This window comes from Diplotaxodon limnothrissa, linkage group LG20 (assembly GCF_057381915.1).
Source record: "Diplotaxodon limnothrissa isolate DT_005_m linkage group LG20, D_limnothrissa_male_GT1.1, whole genome shotgun sequence".
Lineage (NCBI taxonomy): Eukaryota > Metazoa > Chordata > Actinopteri > Cichliformes > Cichlidae > Diplotaxodon > Diplotaxodon limnothrissa.
In genome coordinates, this window is record NC_140615.1 from 37,527,806 (window position 1) to 37,549,355 (window position 21,550).

The window sequence follows — 21,550 nt, forward strand, 5'->3', positions numbered from 1 at the left end:
GTACATCTTGGCCACACCGCTGCTGATTGTGTCTGTTTGTCCCCATTTTTTATTTGAAGAAGTGAGGTGGAGGTGGGAAAGGTTGTTTTGTCACTGATGGCAATTTGCTGCATGTTATACTGGTCTATATTATTTACAACAGTAGTCCCTGCCTGATGATTTATACCTTCTATGAAAAAAAAAGTTTGCATAAATACTTTGCATTAAGGTGTGAACAGTTAAAATCCATTTCATCAACAGTCACAAACTGAAGGTGAGAACCGATGCACAATGATGGACAAAGTTCTTCTGTACATTATAGCTACATCAGGTAAGTTTTCTCTAGAAATTATTAAATTAACCTTTAATAATTTGATCTATGTGCTGTCTTTATGATGTGTATACAGCAGTGAGACTTCAAACATCATTACTGTAAAGAGAAGTGTTTTTGTTTCTTTCCTCAGTGCAGAAGAAATAATGCATTGTTGCTGTGTTGTATATTTACAAAGTTTTATCTCAAATATAATTCATTTCTACATCTGTCACTGCAGGGCTGTGTGCCATCACCTTGAATGCTCAACGTCAGTACCATATCATTGCTTCTAAAAAGAACTGGACTGAAGCACAGCGTTACTGTAGAGAGAAATACACAGACCTGGCTATTATTAGCAGCACAGAGGATGTGAAGACCCTGAATGACAGAGCAGTCGCAAACAATCATCTCAACTTTGTAAGTTCTGTTAGAGTTTTTATACACGCACACACACACGTACGTGTATGTGTGCGTGCGCTGTCAAAATTAACGCGTAAAAGTAAATTAATCCCACATCATGGTCAACGCGATTAAAATTATTAACGCATCTGGAGTGCAGAATTACTCAAAATCCCTGAAATATTTCTGTCAACGCATTTCGTTTGTCCAAGTAGAGTTACCTTCGCACATGCGCAAATGGGCAGCTGATCTTGTAGTGACAGGCAGCTGAACCAATCAACTCAATTTGGAAGATGATAAACACACATCGGTCCTCTCGATGGGAAATTTGAGTATTAAAAAAATAACAAGACGGAACAGTCGACCGATATAAAGTATTACCGTATTTTCACGACCATAAGGCGCACTTAAAAGTCTTAGATTTTCTTCAAAAAGTACGGCGCGCCCTATAGCGCAGTGCGCCCTGTGTGTTGTAAGGAGGACGTAGTAGAGAACACCATGAGAACGCTAAAGGGTGAAGTGTGAGCGTTGATCGTATATACCGGACAATCGCACATACCTGTATAAAAGGACAGGTATGTGCATTATGTGGAACATCGTTGTTTTAACAACCCTGAAAATGGCAAAGAGACACGCTTATGAAGCACAGTTTAAACTGAAGGCCATCAGCTATGCGGAGGAACATGGAAATCGAGCAGCCGCGAGAGAATTTAAGATTAACGAATCGATGGTTTGCAAATGGAGGAAGCTAGAAAACAAGCTCCGGCAGGTCAAGAAAACGCAGCTGAGTTTCCGCGGACATAAGGCGAGGTGGCCCGAGTTGGAGGAAAGACTCGAGCGGTGGATCATCGAGCAAAGAACGAGCGGGAGAAGCGTTTCGACGGTCACCATTCGGCTAAAAGCAGTTTCACTAGCTGAAGAGATGAACATTGAACATTTCCAAGGAGGTCCGTCTTGGTGCTTTCGTTTTATGAAACGGTGCCATTTTTCCATCCGGACCAGGACTACGGTAGCGCAGCAACTTCCAGCGGATTATAAGGAAAAGCTGGCCATCTTCCGCAGCAAACACATCGGCGACAAAAACATCCAGCCCAGCCACATCACAAACATGGACGAGGTCCCGCTCACTTTTGACATCCCGGTGAGTCACACTGTGGAGAAGAAGGGGACCAGCACGGTAGCGATACGCACAACGGGGTATGAAAAGTCTTCTTTTACTGTTGTGCTTGGCTGCCATGCTAATGGACAGAAACTGCCGCCTATGGTGATTTTTAAACGAAAGACTTTGCCTAAAGAGAAGTTTCCAGCAGGAATCATAATTAAGGCAAATGAAAAGGGCTGGATGGATGAGGAAATGATGAAAGAGTGGCTGAGGGAGGTGTATGTAAGGAGACCAGGTGGTTTTTTCCACGCATCACCATCGCTCTTAATCTGTGACTCTATGCGTGCCCCTCTCACAGCCGATGTGAAAAAACTAGTGAAACAAATGAACTGTGAGCTTGCTGTCATTCCGGGAGGCCTGACAAAGGAACTCCAACCGCTGGGCATCGGTGTGAACCGCCCGTTCAAAGTAAGACTGCGAGCGGCCTGGGAGCGATGGATGACCGTTGGGGACCACAGTTTCACCAAGAGTGGAAGGCAGCGCTGGGCGAGTTACGCCACAATTTGCCAATGGATTGTAGATGCTTGGGCTAACATGTCTGCTGGCACTGTTGTTCGAGCTTTCGCAAAAGCCGGCATCATTTCCGAGGAGCCGCACGGCACGGAAAGTGACTCTGACGGTGAAGAAAGTGAACCTGGCATGTTTGATGGAGATTTAGCGCAGCTGTTCAATTCAGACATAGAGGATGAGGACTTCGATGGGTTTGATTGATGATAAAAATGTGAGTACCAAACTTTGTTTTGCTCCTGCTTTATTTTTAAATACGCACACTTGTATGCTTGTATGTTGTTGATGATGACGATTACTGGTAATAAAAATGTGAGTACCAAACTTTGTTTTGCTCCTGCTTTATTTTTAAATATGCACACTTGTATGCTTGTGTGTTGTTGATGATGACGATTACCGGTAACAGAAATGTGAGTAAGGTACCGAACTCAGGTTTGCTCCCGCTTTATTTTTAAATATGCATACAGTACTTGTATGCGCCCTATGATCCAGTGCGCCTTATGTGTGTGTTAAATACAGTAATGGCACACATAACTGAGACTGCGCCTTTTAGTACAGTGCGTCTTATGGTCGTGAAAATACGGTATGCACCTTGTGGAAGAAGGAGTTTCCTTTTCACTGAAGCACTTCCAGCTTTAAATATCACATTGATGAGAAGCATACGATAGTCGGGGATGCTGCTAGCACTTTGGCTAACGCGTCACCCAGCTTGAGACAAACCACTCACGGAACATCGGGGACTCAGTAAGTCTGCCTCGGACATATTGACTGACACAATGCCAAGTGGATTGCAACAAACTGCAGACCTGTTAATACCATTGAGAACACGCGCTTTATATAGCTTTGGTTCCTTGTTTCAAGGACTTGAAGTGCCTCCCCAAGAGTGACAGAGAGATTGGATAAATGTTTACAGAGTTTTTTGTTAACATGAATGTTCAAGATGTTCAATAAACATGTTAAGTTCGTATATTTTTCCCTTTTATCTAGAGTCTGTTTGCTCATGCAAAATGAAATGCGATTAATATAGAATAAAAGTGAATAATATTTAATATTATTCACTTTTATTCCTCCTTGAATCGCTACCTTATCGTGGTGGAGGGGTTTGTGTGTCCCAGGGATCCAGGGGCTATGTTGTCTGGGGGCTTTTGCCCCCTGGTAGGGTCTCCCATTGCAAATTGGTCCTGGGTGAGGGACCAGACAAAGAGCGATTCAGAAAACCCTTATGAAAAGAACATCGAGGGAACAGTTTACCCTGCCCGGGATAGGGTTACCGGGGCCCCGCCCTGGAGCCAGGCCCAGGGAGGGTGCCCGAGGGTGAGCGTCTGGTGGCCGGGCCTTAGTCCATGGGGCCCGGCTGGGCACAGCCCAAAGAGGAGATATGGGCCCATCCTCCCGCAGGCCCACCACCCGCAGGAGGCACCATAGGGGTCGGGTGCATTGTGTACCGGGTGGCGGCCAGGAGCGGAGGCCCTGGCGGACTGACCCCTGGCTGCCAAGACTGGCAATAGGGACATGGAATGTCACCTCTCTGGTGGGGAAGGAGCCTGAGTTAGTGCGTGAGGTTGAGGGTTACCGGCTAGATATAGTCGGGCTCTCCTCTACGCATGGCTTGGGCTCTGGAACCAGTCTTCTGGAGAGGGGCTGGACTCTGTCTCAGTCTGGAGTTGCACCTGGTGAGAGGCGGCGGGCTGGGGTGGGTATTCTAATATCCCCTCGGCTTGCTGCCGGTACGTTGGGGTTTTTCCCGGTGGACGAGAGGGTTTGTTCCTGCACCTTAGGTCGGGGAACGGTATCTGACTGTCATCTGCGCTTATGCGCCAAGTGGCAGTTCGGAGTACCCAGCCTTCTTAGAGTCCCTGGGGAGGGGGGGGGGGGGGGGGGGTGCTGGAAGGTGCTCCACCTGGAGACTCTGTTGTCCTGCTGGGAGACTTCAATGCTCACGTGGGTAACGACAGCGAGACCTGGAGGGGCGTGATTGGGAGGAACGGCCTCCCTGATCTGAACCTGAGCAGTGCTTTGTTATTGGACTTCTGTGCTAATCACAGTTTGGCCATAACGAACACCTTGTTCGAACATTGGAGTGTCCATAAGTGCACGTGGCACCAGGACGCTCTAGGCCGTAGGTCAATGATCGATTTTGTAATCGTATTACCAGACCTGCGACCATATGTTCTGGACACTCGGGTAAAGAGAGGGGCGGACCTGTCAACTGATCACCACCTGGTGGTGAGTTGGATCAGGTGGCGGGGGAGGACGCTGGACAGACCCGGTGTACCTGAACCCGTAGTGAGGGTGTGCTGGGAACATCTAGCAGAGGCCCCAGTCCAATGGCCCATTGCTACGGGCCATTCGATTCCTATACAACCGTTGCAAGAGCTTGGTTCGCATTTCCGGCAATAAGTTGGACTCATTCCCGGTGGGTGATGGGCTCCGCCAGGGCTGCCCTTTGTCTCCGGTTCTGTTCATAATTTATATGGACAGGATTTCTAGGCGCAGCCAAGTGGCGGAGGGCTTTCGCTTTGGTGGCCTCAGAATCTCATCTCTGATTTTTGCAGATGATGTGGTTCTGTTGGCTTCATCGGGTGAGGGCCTCCAGCTCGCACTGGAGCGGTTCACAGCCGAGTGTGAAGCAGCGGGAATGAGGATCAGCACCTCCAAATCTGAGGCCATGGTTCTCAGCCGGAAAAGGGTGGAGTGCCCACTCCGGGTCGGGGATGAGTTCCTGCCCCAAGTGGAGGAGTTCAAGTGATAGGTTTGTAGCATAAACCTATTCACTGGAACGTTGAAGACAATATAATTACACCGCAAAGCAAGACACAAATAGGCAAGCTTCTTCATGTTACTCGTATACGGGAGAGAACCGGACAAAGCGCCGTCCCTTCGCTTGACCCCAGTTGCTCTCGTCCGTTCTCCCGTACCACTGTCCTTTTATTGAGGTTACATGAATATGCATAGGTTCATTAACATATGACGTCTACATTCACACAAAGAGTACCTTGCCTGTGTATGTGGGTGTGTGTGTGTGTGTGTATGTGTGTGTGTGTAGGTGTGTGTGTATGTAGGTGTGTGTGTGTAGGTGTGTGTGTGTGTGTATGTAGGTGTGTGTGTGTGTGTGTGTGTGAGGTCAAGATGTGACCCTGTGAAGCCTCCCCAAGGCTGGCGCCTAGAAGTCTAGCAGATTTATCTAAACAAAAGGCTCTTATACTTAAACAGATATACGTGTGTTTGCTATACCATAAATCAGCAAAGGAAGATACGATCTCTCCTCTGTAGGGGAGTGAACTCACCCCCCCTTCATGCTACACAGAGTTGTTACAGACCTCTTAGGATGAAACATTCTTTCAATCTACAAATGATTATATACTTCTAAGCATATATGAGTAAATGTTTCTAAGCATAAATGACAATCAACAATACAAAACCTATCATCAAGTATCTCGGGGTCTTGTTCGCGAGTGATGGGAGAAGGGAGCCGGACATTGACAGACGGATTGGGGCTGCAGCTGCAGTAATGCGGACGCTGCACCGGTCCGTCATGGTGAAGAGGGAGCTGAGTGTAAAAGCGAAGTTCTCAATTTACCGGTCGATCTACGTCCCTATCCTCACCTATGGCCACGAGCTGTGGGTAGTGACCGAAAGAACGAGATCGCGGATACAAGCGGCAGAAATGGGCTTCCTCCGAAGGGTGGCTGGTCTCTCCCTTAGAGATAGGGTGAGAAGTTCGGCCATCCGGGAGGGGCTCAGAGTAGAGCCGCTGATGCTCCACATTGAAAGGAGCCAGCTGAGGTGGTTCGGGCATCTGACAAGGATGCCCCCTGGGCGCCTCCTGGGTGAGGTGTTCCAGGCATGTCCCACCGGGAGGAGGCCCCGGGGCAGACCCAGGACACGCTGGAGAGATTATATCTCTCGGCTGGCCTGGGAACGCCTTGGTGTTCCCCTGTATAAGCTGGAGGAGGTGGCTGGGGAGAGGGAGGTCTGGGCCTCTTTGCTTAGGCTGCTGCGACCCGGCCTTGGATAAAGCGGATGAAGATGGATGGATGGATGGATGGATGGATGGATGGATGGATGGATGGATGGATGGATAATATTTTATAGTTATTAATACAAATTAATCCAAAGTAACCCTGTGATAAATCTGATTAAACATTTTAATTGTTTGGCAGCACTAATATATATATTATATATTAGTGTATACTTACCTATTATTATATAGTTTTTTTTTTTGTATTTCACAGGAGAGAACCTGTGCTAAAAGATTGAAGAAAGCTATTCAAATTTTCTTTGAATTTAAGCATTTAACATTCTTTGAGTTTAAAGTTGAAAAAATGTAATTGCAACCAGCCTCTTGATCAAGTAATTGCGATTAATCGTGATTAATTACAGAAAATTGTGAGAATAATTAGTTAATTTTTTTAATCTATTGACAGCACTAATATGTATCCCTCAAGCTCGGGTCCTCTACCAGAGGCCTGGGAGCTTGAGGGTCCTGCAGTATCTTAGCTGTTCCTAGGACTGCGCTCTTCTGGACAGAGATCTCCGATGTTATTCCCGGGATCTGCTGGAGCCACTCGCCTAGTTTGGGAGTCACTGCAACGAGTGCTCCGATTACCACAGGGACCACCATCACCTTCACCCTCCACATCTTCTCGAGCTCTTCTCTGAGCCCTTGGTATTTCTCGAGTTCCTTCTTCCTGATGTTGCTGTCATTGGGAACCGCTACATTGATCACTACGGCCGTCTTCTTCTGTTTGTCTACCACCACTATATCCGGTTGGTTAGCCACCACCATTTTGTCCGTCTGTATCTGGAAGTCCCACAGGATCTTAGCTTGGTCATTCTCCACCACCCTTGGGGGCATCTCCCACTTGACCTCGGGACTTCCAGGTTTTACTCGGCACAGATGTTCCTGTACACTATGCCGGCCATTTGGTTATGGCGTTCCATGTATGCCCTGCCTGCTAGCATCTTGCACCCTGCTGTTATGTGCTGGATTGTCTCAGGGGCATCTTTACACAGCCTGCACCTGGGGTCTTGCCTGGTGTGATAGACCCCAGCATCTATGGATCAGAGCTTGTTCCTGTACTGCTATGATTAGTGCCTCCATGCTGTCTTTCAGTCCAGCTTTGTCCAGCCACTGGTAGGATTTCTGGATATCAGCCACCTCTGCTATCTGCCGGTGGTACATACCGTGCAAGGGCCTGTCCTTCCATGATGGTTCCTCGCCTTCCTCCACTTTCTTGGGTTTCTGCTGCCTGAGGTATTCACTGAGCACGCTGTCAGTTGGGGCCTTATTCGTGATGTATTCGTGGATGTTCGTTGTCTCTTCCTGGACTGTGGTGCTGACACTCACCACCCCCCGGCCTCCTTCTTTCCGCTTAGCGTACAGCCTCAGGGTGCTGGACTTGGAGTGAAACCCTCCATGCATGGTCAGGACCTTTCTTGTCTTGATGTCAGTGGCTTCTATCTCCTCCTTTGGCCAGCTTATTATCCCAGCCGGGTACCTGATCACGGGCAGGGCGTAGGTGTTGATAGCCCGGATCTTGTTCTTACCGTGTAGCTGACTCCTCAGGACTTGCCTGACCCTCTGCAGGTACTTGGTGGTTGCAGCTTTCCTAGCGACCTCTTCATGGTTCCCATTCGCCTGCGGGATCCCCAGGTACTTGTAACTGTCCTCTATGTCTGCAATGTTGCCGTCTGGTAGTTCGATCTCCTCAGTTCTGGCTACCTTCCCTCTCTTTGTTACCATCCGACTACACTTCTCCAGTCCGAATGACATTCCGATGTCATTGCTGTATATCCTGGTGCATCAAGATTTAATCGATGCCTCGTTCAATCTTGGCATACAGCTTGATGTCATCCATGTACAGGAGGTGGCTGACAACTGCTCCACTCCGTAGTCGGTATCCGTAGCCAGTCTTGTCTATGATCTCACTGAGGGGGTTGAGGCCTATGCAGAACAGCAGTGGGGACAGAGCATCTCCTTGGTAGATTCCACACTTGATGGTGACTTGTGCTATGGCTTGAAGTTGGCCTCTAGTGTTCCCGCCACATCTCCATTGAGTTCCTGATGAATACTCTTAGCATCCTGTTGATCTTATATAGTTCTAGGCATTCCTGGATCCATGTGTGGGGCACTGAGTCATAGGCCTTCTTGTAATCAATCCAGGCAGTGCACAGGTTGGTCAGTCTGGTCTTGCAGTCTCGGCTGATTGTTCTGTCTACCAGTAGCTGGTGTTGTGTGCCCCTTTCTGTGCCCCACTAATGTATTGAGCCATGTGCCTGTTCATCTTAGCCGCTGTGATGCCTGACAGGAGCTTTCACGTGGTGCTGAGGCAGGTTATTGGTCGGTAGTTGGAGGGGACCGGTCCCTTCTTGGGGTCCTTGGGGATCAGGACCGTCCGACCTTCGGTTAGCCATTCCGGGTGTCTCTCGTCAACTAGCAGCTAGTTCATTTGTGCTGCCAGACGCTCATGGAGTGCAGTCAGCTTCTCAGGCAGTAGGCGTGAACCATGTCGGGGCCTGGTGCTGTCCAACTCTTCATACTGGAAACCCTTTCTTGGATATCTGCCACTGTGATGGTTACTGGAAGCTGTTCAGGGAGGTTTCTGTGATCTGCCCTCAGATCCACTAGCCACTGAGCATTGCCGTTATGGGTTGCGTCCTTCTCCCATATGCTCTTCCAGTATTGTTCCATCTCCAGCCTTGGTGATGCTGTTCTCATATTGTTCCCCTGCCACTGAGAGTACACCTTGGTTCGTTGCATGAAGAACAGATTTATGTTGTAACTCATCAATCTCTAGCTGTGAGAGCAGCACCTTGTTTTAAATGTTGGAACACTGAGCTACTAGTTGTTTCACCGTCATTGTGGATGTTGGGTATTGAAGAATCCATAGGTCCCTCATCCTATTCATGTAGCCCCTTCCACCAGGGTTACTTACGTAGTAACATTGCAACAACGCCCTGTTTTTGTCTCTTACCCAATGATGCCTTCTTGTTCCAGTAGCCCACTTCTCGTCAGAGTGCCCTGGTTCCTCAACACCTGATGCAGACCTGGTTGATCAGGGCGATGTCCAGCCAGGCATGCCTTCATATTTATCTGTCTCGCTCATGTCTGCGGTAGGCTCGCTTTACATGGGGGGCCTAGCCTTAGGACCCCTGCTGGATACAGACACCCCAGGCGGGAATCGAACTTGCCATCCTCCACTCCAAAGGCGTATAAAAAACACCCAGCACGCCCCTGCGGGCGGTTTATCCTTCAAGCTCGGGTCCTCTACCAGAGGCCTGGGAGCTTGAGGGTCCTGTAGTATCTTAGCTGTTCCTAGGACTGCGCTCTTCTGGACAGAGATCTCCGATGTTATTCCCGGGATCTGCTGGAGCCACTCGCCTAGCTTGGGAGTCACCGCACCTAGTGCTCCGATTACCACGGGGACCACCGTTACCTTCACCCTCCACATCCTCTCGAGCTCTTCTCTGAGCCCTTGGTATTTCTCCAGCTTCTCGTGTTCCTTCTTCCTGATATTGCTGTCATTCGGAACCGCTACATCGATCACTACGGCCGTCTTCTTCTGTTTGTCTACCACCACTATGTCCGGTTGGTTAGCCACCACCATTTTGTCCGTCTGTATCTGGAAGTCCCACAGGATCTTAGCTCGGTCATTCTCCACCACCCTTGGGGGCATCTCCCATTTTGACCTCGGGACTTCCAGGTTATACTCGGCACAGATGTTCCTGTACACTATGCCGGCCACTTGGTTATGGCGTTCCATGTATGCCTTGCCTGCTAGCATCTTGCACCCTGCTGTTATGTGCTGGATTGTCTCTGGGGCATCTTTACACAGCCTGCACCTGGGGTCTTGCCTGGTGTGATAGACCCCAGCCTCTATGGATCTTGTACTCAGAGCTTGTTCTTGTGCTGCCATGATTAGTGCCTCTGTGCTGTCTTTCAGTCCAGCTTTGTCCAGCCACTGGTAGGATTTCTGGATATCAGCCACCTCCTCTATCTGCCGGTGGTACATACCGTGCAGGGGCCTGTCCTTCCATGATGGTTCCTCGTCTCCCTCCTCTTTCTTGGGTTTCTGCTGCCTGAGGTATTCACTGAGCACTCGGTCAGTTGGGGACATCTTCCCAATGTATTCTTGGATGTTCCTTGTCTCATCCTGGACTGTGGTGCTGACACTCACCAGTCCCCGGCCCCCTTCCTTCCGCTTAGCGTACAGCCACAGGGTGCTGGACTTGGGGTGAAACCCTCCATGCATGTGTATATATATATATATATATATATATATATATATATATATATATATATATACACATATATATATATATATAACTTTAATATACTGTGTGTGTGTGTGTGTGTGTGTGTGTGGGGACCAGAAATATGAAGTTTAATATGCATGTGGGGCATTTTTGAGACTTAAAATATGGTTTTATTGTCAGGGCTACAATTAGGCTATGGTTAGGTTTAGGGTAAGCGTTAGGCATTCACTTTTGATGGTTAGGGTAAGTGGCTAGGAAAAGTATTATGTCAATTTGATGTCCCCACAAAATATGAATATGCAACATGAGGGGGGGATCGAGACAGATGTTAGCTATGGACGCTAACGAAGTCATTTTAAAATTTGTCTTTGCAGTATGGCTGGATTGGGTTATACAATAAGATTTGGAGCTGGTCGATGTCAGGCACAGATGTCTACAAAAACAGTGAAGCTGAGTTCAGAAATTGGGCACCTGGTGACCCAAACAACCAGAACGGTAATGAAGAATGTGGACAGATGATCGGTACCGGAGAATGGAATGATGTACCTTGTTATCTAAATGTTATGGCAGTCTGCTCCAGTGTCAGAGGTGAGGATTTAAACAGTTTAAAGACCACAACACAAACCAGTTTCAGCTCTTCATCTATGAGTTATGCCTGTTGCTGCACAATTTTATCTCTTTTCATACAGCTCATATTGATAACTAAAGATCAGAGAGTTGAAATGTAAGCAATAAAACGTGACTTGTGGATTTAAGAAATTAAGTGCAGCCTGTCTAGGACTGAGGACTGACACAAGTGGATGCAAAATATTATGATGGCTCAAAGGAGCTTGCAAAGAAAAGCGTCTGGACCTCCTTAAGTTGCTTGAAGACGTTTCCCCTCTCATCCGAGAAGCTTCTTCAGTTCTAAGGTCAAATGGTGGAGAGTCCCAGATTTAGAGGGAGACCTTAACCACTTAATATGATTTATTTAGACTGTAATGCTTTTTGTTTTGTTTGTTTTTTACATATTAATGTATTGCAAAAATATTTTATGATATTATATGGCACTTCACTTTGATCTGTTTCAGGGGCTAATGTGACTTTTATCTTAATCAACAATCCCATGACATGGACGGAGGCCCGGAGCTTCTGCAGAGCTCATTACACAGACCTGGCCAGTGTGAGAAACATGTCAGAGAACCAGAAGATAAAGGAGCTGATACCTGCAGGACAAAAGGTCTGGATCGGCCTTTTCAGAGGCTGGATGTGGACTGATGGAAGTAAAACCTCATTTACATACTGGAATATGAACCAGCCTAGCAGTGTCGTGTCGTATAATTGTGCAGCACTATACTTTGGAGCTGCTGGAAAATGGGAATCCTATACATGTGACTTTCAGAGAGGATTTATTTGCTACAATGGCTCAGGTACCCTCCAGGTTTACTTTGATTGCAGTTGCTGATATAACAAAACCCGCTGCACTAACAAAAAGTGACTTATTCTTAAGAAAGTGAGAAGATGGGTTTGTTTGTGTTGTTGTGAGGTTCATGCTAAGTTACACTAAGCTTTCTCTGCAACTAACAGCCAACTTCAAAAGGTCTCACAATAATATCCGAACAATTATCGTCCATGTCACTGATAAATCTGCTTTTTGTTTGTTGAAGAGGAAAAGCAGAAGGAAGTTGTGCCACTTGTTTCAAAACATGTGGTGAAAGTGAGGCTGGAGAAAAGCCCGTCTCTCGGTCTGCAGGACTCTGCGGTGCAGGATGAGATGCTGCAGCAGGTAATCATATCTGTAACAGATGTTTTATGGATTGATTAGTTGTCTGTATTTAATGTGGGGGACATTTTCACAAATCATACTGAAAACAGAGGTAGAGTCCTAAGTTTCCAGTATCAGCAAACTTAAAGGCGTACACATGTTTCATTCTTCCTACTTTGATGTTTTCATGGGCTCTGAAAATGGGATGTGGGGGAAAAAAGAGATGCTTGAGAGAAGAAGTATGATATTTCAATTTTTTCTGCAATTTATTTTAAGCATGTTCTAACCATGAAGAGTGGTGCATAGGACCAGGGCTGTGCAGAGATGTTTGATGGGGCAGGTGCTTAAAGTTAAAAATGGGCACATAGAACCAGGCTGAACAACAACACACATTCATCTAGAATCTAGTATGGAATCGCATCATGTTATATCACTGTCATCGGGCGGGGACAATGCAGAGCAAACAGACTATGTCTGCCTGTTGGCTACAACGTTGCTGCTGCTCCTGCTGCTGATAGAGCTGGAGGGCAGGACTGTGCTGATCTGAGACTGCAGACATGAAGAAGTCCATAGGAGAGACGGTAGCTGATTAAACCATAAGACAACAAAACTGTAAGACATAAACGGGGCTCTGCCTGTGAATCACTCTTTGCCTCTCTTCCTCCTTCATCTCCTCAACTCATCTATCACTCTCCACCTAAGAACAAGGCACAGTCTGCTATTGCATTAATCTGTTATTTAATTATTCATACTTAACGACTCTTGCACCTAATCCATAATAAAGTAACGATAGAAAAATGTTATAGAACCAAAACACTGCAACTGTGTTGAGCATTGTTTTTATAATAAAATATCTCCGCAATGCAACAGCTGGTACAGGTCTGTGCGCTTTGTAATCCAGCTACTGAGGGATACGCAACCTTTAGCGTGCGCGCACACACACACGCACACACACACGCACATACATACAGTGACATCTTATACCTTCTGCAGAATACTGGATATACTTTCCATACTGATCCACAATCCTTCCCTTCTTATTTATTCCTAGTGCCTTTAATAATAAAGTGATGAGAATTTTAAAAAGCAATAAATATACAATAATGTATTTATGATGAATCAGTTTGTTTGACTATCCACTCTGTGCAGGCAGAAATCTTATTAAATGCTTAAAGTGCAGAGATACAATAATGTTGCTGCTGTAAAAATCAGCATTTTGTCATTTTGTAAATGTAAATCTAATATAATGTATTTTCTTTAAAACACAATGTTTGCATTTTTTAATATCACTATTATAATAATACATAATTATGTGTATTTGCATATTAGATCGTTTATAGTGAAATATAAGCCCTCCAGAAAGGCAGGGAAAGCCCTGTAACTTACTTTAAAATTAAATACGTTCCCTACAAAATGCAGTGAATGAACTAAGGTGAAATCTAAATCACATCACAGTTTTTGAAGGATCTTGGCTGGTAGGTCGTTCCATCTTGGAGAACTAACCACAGATCTTCTGTGGATGTAGGCTTCTCACATCCTTCTGTCTCGTCATGTAATCCCAGACAAACTGCATGATGTTGAGATCAGGGCTCTGTGGGGGTCGTACCATCACTTTCAGTACTACTTGTTCTTCTTCACGCGGAAGATGTTTGGGGTTGTGGTCCTGCTGCAGTACACATTTGGGGCCAATAAACAATCATTTACATTTCTGAAAGCTCTGTAAAAAATGTTTACAGCATTTTTTCACATCTGCTTGAAACATTTGCACAGTACTGTGTTAACATTTCACCTTTGAACCCTGAGTTGTTTGACAGTTCATTAAGAGCTGTAATCGAACTCTTAGACAAACGTTTTTTCCGTCTTTGTTTCAGCTCAAAAAGAAGCTGAAGGACCAGGGAGTGAATGGAGACATCACAGTGAGCTGGAGGAAGCAGTCAGACGGAGAAGTTTTCCATGAGGAGGAGACGAAGAAGAAGAAAAACAAAAATGATGAGTGTTAAATGTTGGTAGAAAGTCAGCTTTAACAAACGATATGTGTCCTTTAACCCTCTCGAGGCAGGCGTCACCGATTTGCAACAGTTAAAAACTAACAACCTGATTACCCCACATACATATTTTATGAGGTTTTTTACTCACTGCAGGACTTGGTTGTGCATTAGCAACAAAAAGTTTAATTTGAGCCTGAGAGGGTTAAAAGTAAGAGAAGATTCTGCAGTTTGTCTTATTATTGTTGGAATCTTGGATAATCTTGGTTAATGCTAATGTGTGCTGTTTCTTTAATTCTGTTTATTTCACAACTCAACAGGAAGTTGTTGAATTTTTTGGCAAAATTAGTAACGTAATGTTGGGTTCTTTTTGACATATGTACACTGTACTTACATATAATAGAGTATAATGTCTTTATGCATGAAAGAAATCTCCGTCCGTGGATCGGGTTTCCTTCGAGACATGGGCAGCGATAAGCAGAGTTCATCCTTTAACATATAACAAAATTAAAATATTCTCATGCATGATCAACGGTTAATCACGGTACCGGCTGGAGTACCGGGAGCAGTTTGGAAGAACAAGAAGACGCGGAGACTGTTCTAGGTGTCATTCCAAACTGACTCAAAGTTTATTTTCTGTGCAACAGTTTTTATAGGCAGGCAATAAGTTTCAGTTCAGACCCTGCCCACTGGGTGGGGTGGTGTCCTGACAGTTAAATTCCTTTGTTCAGCAAGGGCAATAAAAAAAGCACTCACAAAAACAATAAATCTTTACCGAGATCTCCTACATCCTGAGTTCTGACACAAAAACCAGATGGTCTTCACATAAACATTTTCTGCAAGGTAAAGAGTGATTTGTTGGTGTTTTTCCTCCAACCTTAGTATACACCAGGGGTGCTCACACTTTTTCCGCATGTGAGCTACTTATAAAATGACCAAGTCAAAATGATCTACCCACTACAAAAATCCAAAACATATACTTATTTATAAATATATTGAGGATTCTTTATATCTACAATGTATATACATGCATAACCGCAATAGCCAATATTTCACAACACAATTAACTATGTAAATTTTTTGTCATTACCTGAGTTTACTCTGATGACTTGCACTGAATTGAATCAGCCAGGGATGCATAGTCCGGACAGTAGCTGCTGACGGCCAGGTTTAAGAGAAAAAACCGAGAGCTAAAAATTGGAGTTAACTCGCTGACTAGCTTGTCAGTTTTACTACACTTCGCGCCGCTGTTTGCGCATGCGCAGCGACCTAAGCGTCAGAAAAAATCTGCTGTCATCTGACTGGCTTCCCTGTATCAATCAAGTGACGGGATGGATGATAGGCTGGCATCTATTTTTTTAATGCCATGCGATCTACCAATACTACCTTTGCGATCGACTGGTCGATCGCGATCGAAGTATTGAGCACCCCTGGTATACACCATAAATCTTGAGTTGACAAGGCAAAAGAAAATAACGGTTAACATAAAGAGCTTTGTTAAGTTACAGAATCTTCAGTCTAATATTATCATACAGGTCCATTAAACACTAAACATTTAGAATCCTTTAGTGATATAAGTTTGCACATGGTAGAATACTGCATGTAGTTATTTGCATTAGGAAATGTTTAACCATATATACCTAAAGGCACATAATCAATTGTGTGTGTTCTTTAGCAGGCTGCAAGCTTGAGGTACACTGAGGAATGCACTCAAGGAATGCACTATCCCAGTTTAAGTGCCTTGTTTACATATAGATGAACTGTTGGATTTTCCAGACCAGCAGGCCAAAGGAAATGCCCGTGGGGTTATAAGAAGAGGAGATGAAGTTTTAAAACAAAGGGCATTGCAGAAACAGGGTCCTTTGTATAATATCATCAAAAACAATATCCTGTAAATGCTAACCGTAGTGCTAAAATTCACAACAATGCAGCTCTTTGTTTTTCCATTGTTGTCGCACCGGTGAGTAAAACGGTCTCTTGTCAGTTCATATATCTGGTTAATGAAAGTTGAAGACAACAACATCAGGGAACTTAAACCGCTGCTCCTCTGTGCTCTTCCAAAAATTGGAAAAATGTAAAACACTACTGATTGCCTCAAAGATAGTAAACTCAATTTGTAATCCACAGCAGGTTGGAGAAAGAAGACTTCACACACTTTTAACAATCACCCACTGTGCTGTGCAGTCACCTGATTCGAGCTATAACTTCACTATAACTAACCGCCCTCTCCTTTTCTCTGGAGCAAAAGCTACTTTATCACATAATCATATTTATTGAACATATTTCACTTCAGTTTGCATAATTTCAACATTTTCATTTTCAAATTAGTTACTCAAAAATGACTTATTTTGGTTGTTCATGTATAATAAAATATAATAAAATTTAAAACTTTTGTTTCTGTCTTTTTGTCTGCTCCACTTTTGTCACACAGGCACTTTGTTAGCTCTGATTAGATTTCATATTTGATCAATTCAATTACAGCAGGAACAACTATCAGCAAAAGCACATATTAAACTGTCACCCTACATTGCACCCATAAGGGTGGGATTTTAGGCCTTTTACTCGTGGGAGTGATAACTGCTAATAATGGCCTTGAATGTACTGACCTGAAGCAGGTGGTCCTTCCTCTCCTTCACGTTTCCATTCACTCTGGGAGAACAGCACATCCCTCACTCTTTCACAGCAACTGTCTGACAGTCTATAAATGCACCTATGTGTGAAATGTTTGGGTTTCTATTATAAATCTATATTTTTTAATAATGTCTGTGAAGGTTCTCAGTCATCCAGGTCATCGTAGTCAAAGGAGCTTGCAAAGAAAAGCGTCTGGACTTGTTTAAGTTGCTTGAAGACGTTTCACCTCTCATCCGAGAAACTTCTTCTTTTTTAATAATATATTTATAAATTATATAAAGTAGGAGGAATGGAGGGCTGATTCTGTTCTTCCACATTCTGCCTGAGAAGCAAGTCTGTGTATTCTATATACAGTAATAATTCATGGCACGGTCCTTCCCCATTTAGCGTGGTGTGAGACAGGGCTGTGCGATATGACCAAAATCTCATATCCCGATATGAGACATTTCTCGCCCTGATAACGATATGTATCACAAAATAGTGCATTTGTGTCAATCCTGTGAATCTCGGACAACTAGTCTTGTGTGAATCAGCTGGGCGTCGTGTACCTGGATTCGAGTTTTTGACCAATGCATGAAATGATACATTTTTAGACATAAGTTGTAACAGCCGCCGTTTTCTTTGTGAGCATCACACGGCCTGTTCTAACATTTGAGTCTTTATTTTTAGCACCTGACGGCTCTTTTTTGCTTCTCACCCGTAAACTCTCTCCATACTCTTTCACCTGATTCCTGCATAGGTGGTTGAAGCGGTTTGTCTGAGTCTGTGGTGGGCACGAGTTTGCGGGATAATTTGCATAGTACAGCTTTATGGTCAGTGTCAGACTTTTCATAACCAAACCACGTCCGTGCTACAGAGGGAGCCCCTCGTTTAGTATGAAGGTCCTCGATTTGTTTTGACTGGTCCTTCTGATGGAGCTAGCTGGTTCTGGCTCATCTTCACTGGCCATGCTGGTATTCTCTGTGCCTTCATCCACGTGGTGACTGTAAGCACCATTTATAGTAACTTTTATTTGAGGTAATTTGTTTGATGCATATTCTGAAATTTGATGTTTGAGAATAATGTATAACATCATCATTTCAGTTTATTTTGAAACATCTCAACAGGATCTTGAGCTTTATTGTGAAATGCCCTAATGTGAGATATGACTATGCCTGCACTGTATGGCGACGCATCACAAGCTAGTTGCATAGGATCGAAATGCATTAAAGCATCAGTCCCTAACCATGCAGTCTTTGTCTCTTTCAATGCTTAAACACTGCTCTGTCCATTCCCATGTCTTGTCATTGTCCTCACGTTGATGAAGAGGATATTGAATAAACCTTCCATAATACTTGAGAAGTCCCAGATATTTGCACAGTTGACTCACATTTTGTGGAGCAGGCGAGTCCATCACTGCTTTGACTTTTGATGGTGCAGAAAAGAATAGCTGGGGCTAGTCTACAGTGTCTGTGGAGGCTCCTGTGAGTCACTGGTGTCAATAGTTCTCGTGTTCTCATCAACACACATTTGCAGGTATGCCTGACTGGGATCAGTTTTGATGAATTTCTTTCTCTCCAGCCAAACTTGCAAACAAATCATCGATGTGCAGTACTGGGTATTGTTCTAACTCCAACACTGGGTGTACATTGACTTTGAAATCCCCGTAGACTGTCACTGCATCATCTTGTTTCATTACAGGTACTATAGAAGTGGCCCACTCACTCTGGCTGACTCATTCCAGTACACCACCCTCAACAAAGTCTGTAATTCATTGTCGACCTTTGGCTTAATAGCATAAGGAGCAGATCTTGCTTTTACTTTCAGGTAAACGACTGTCAGGCTTACATCTTCACTGTGCAGCCTTCGGACTGCAGCCCAATCAAGTTTTATTTTTTCCATTCATAACTGACCAACCAGAGAACACCACGTATAATGGCAGTTCCAAAACTGACCATTGGTTCACCTCTATACGTTTTTAAAATGAGGTTGGAGGGCTGCAGTGGTAGGTGATGTAAGGTCTTTTTTTTGGGGGGGGGTAATTTCGGAAGAATTATGTCATGAAGCTTGCCAGTTTTGTTTTTAGATTTATCTGTGGTGAATATAAAGTTTTATATTTTAAAAAATCCCTTAAAAGTGTTGTTTAGTGTTTCATGGTCATATATTGTGTTCCCAGACACGTCTTTAACAGCACATACTGTTGTTTTTTCCTTTTAACTAGTTAGCCAGAAATCGACCAGATTTATTACTATGTTCAAAATTTTGCAAGCAAAGTCTTTCTACTAAGAGTCAAACCTTAAATACTGTATGTGTAGGTTTAGGATGGAGAAAGGTTCGGGCACGTGAAACACAAGGAGAGCACAGGCAGGAACTTCTGCAACAGAGGAGAGAAGTATCACTGGACTGGGAAACAAGTGAGTGGGTTGAGTTCAGTAGTACTTGTGGATGGTATGTCCTTACCTGTAGATGCAGGCCGACTGGCATAGGAGGGGTAGCTGTGAGAGTGTCCAGGGGAGGAGTATGCAGGTGAGATGGATCCAGGTTCCAAGGGGTCCAGAGGGGAGATATATCCACAGTTGACACGACGGTCAGGAGGGCAGGCTGAGCAGCAGGTGAGTGTGAAATCGTTTGTCTGCAGGTAGACCGATAAGCGCGACAGGAGATCGCTCTGGAGACAACTGGAGATGGAAAAACGTTAATCCAAAAACAGGGGAGCATGAATAACGAACACAAGGAAGTCCGAGTTACCACCAACGGTAGCAGGATGGCAGAGGGTGGCAGGCAGCGCTGGTTTAAGAACCCTCCAGATAATGGCCCGGAAATTAGGAACAGGTGATGTGCTGACAAAACTCCACCCCAGGGGACGAGGACGTGGAACTGGTCTCACACCCAACCAGGCACCGTTTGATCCTTCCATATACTTTTCATTTCTGATTACTTTCTCTAAGAATGTGCTTTCTCTTGTTGTCTCTTTTCACTCAGTATGTAAACTTCAGTATTTATCAATCACAGTTCAAAAGTTGGTTTCTCAAAAATGACTTATTCTGGGGTTTTTCAGCATAATAAAATCCAAAAGGTTTCTGTTTCTCTGTCTTTTTGGCTGCTCCACTTACCTCATACACAGGCCCTTTGTTAGTTCTGATTAGATTTAAGATTTGATAATAAATTAAATTATAGCAAGAATATCTATCATCCAAAGCACATAGATTAAACTCTGTCACTTTGTGGTACATTACACCCACAAAAGCTGAGTTTTAGGCCTTTTACTTCACCTCTGGTTGGAGCTGAGACGAGGGATCTCGGTCTTCTTGACATTTTCAATGCAGGTTCAAAGGGCAATAGCTTCACTTTCCAGGCCAAGCACCCCATCTGTAGGCACACATGTTCATCTTCGAAGTGTACTTTTATATAATTAAAGGGAGGATTTTGGAGTGGCTTGACTATCATACTGAGTTCAGATCAAACTGGCCCAGGAAACAGAATAAATTTGGCATCTCTGTTTCAAATCTTCTGAAGTTTTGTTCTGTTCTAAGCCTATTAACTCCGAGGGTAATTGAATGCAGCTTACCTTCACGTCGTGACGTGTGGCTGTTACCATGGACACGAGGCAACGACAACGAGTGAGGAGTGAGTGTCACGGATGTGAAGTAGCTAAAAACAGTTAGCGGAGCCCGGGTGAGAAAAAGTTTATCCAATTTTCAAAAAGTTTGTTTGTTTCTCACTTTAGTTTGATAGTTACCGGAAATTAAAAAGCACGTTCTAAACGAGGTTACTTCTGTATGTGGGACTGCAGACATGGTTACCACAGGGAACTAAAACTGAACTGAAACGGAAATAGATGTGAATTTTATTTCAAAGAAAAAATAACTTAAATCTTGAATCTTTGAAAAACACACAGAAAAATAAAAATATAGAGCTGATAAAAACTCAAAACGACATTTTAAATAAAGAAAAGTGGAATTAATGAATAACGGGGGGACTACAAGAACTGTTGGCTTCCATTTATTCTTAAAAATAATTGAAAACATTTTATATAATCGCACCGAAGCTGCAGAGCGTGGCCAGAAGGTCCCACACAAACAGATGCTTCTACCCACGTGATGATAACATGCCCAGAGACAGCAGGGACACCGCCATGAAACTAAACTATTTATTGTATTCAAAGTTTCCTTACATTTTAAAAGTAAATGAGGTGTTGTCCAGCTCAATACGCACTACTCATTTCCAGAGCAGAACTCTGGCATTTTAAAGTTGTGTTTAAGTTTGTTTTTACAGAAGATTTTTTAGCCTCTTTTTTTAAACAATAAGAAAATACTGACAACAAGATCGAATTTGATTGAATTATTTTAATTGGCAAAATTGTTTTAAAAAAAAAAGTAGACAAGATGCTATTACAAGTGCTTCATATGAGAATGTAAAATCATATCAAACAGGCAGTATAACAATATAAAGAAGGTATAAAATCAAATAAAACATATTACACATGAACGTTACCCAGATGCCTGTCTAAGCAGATGTGTTTTAAGCTGCGTAGTGGGGGAGGTAAACTCTTCCACAGCATTGGAGCTGGTGTGCTTTTCTCATGTTTTTTT

General features: G+C 44.2%; 1 protein-coding gene across 1 annotated transcript; it reads left to right on the plus strand.

Annotated features, from left to right (window-relative positions):
* The first annotated feature begins 270 nt into the window (after window positions 1-270).
* Window positions 271-14,363, plus strand: LOC146611438 (C-type mannose receptor 2-like). Its single transcript, XM_085345618.1, has 6 exons — window positions 271-310; window positions 531-709; window positions 10,994-11,207; window positions 11,690-12,028; window positions 12,284-12,384; window positions 14,235-14,363. The coding sequence occupies exons 1-6, from the start codon at window positions 271-273 to the stop codon at window positions 14,361-14,363; spliced, it is 1,002 nt and encodes a 333-aa protein (XP_085201744.1).
* The last annotated feature ends 7,187 nt before the right edge of the window (window positions 14,364-21,550 follow it).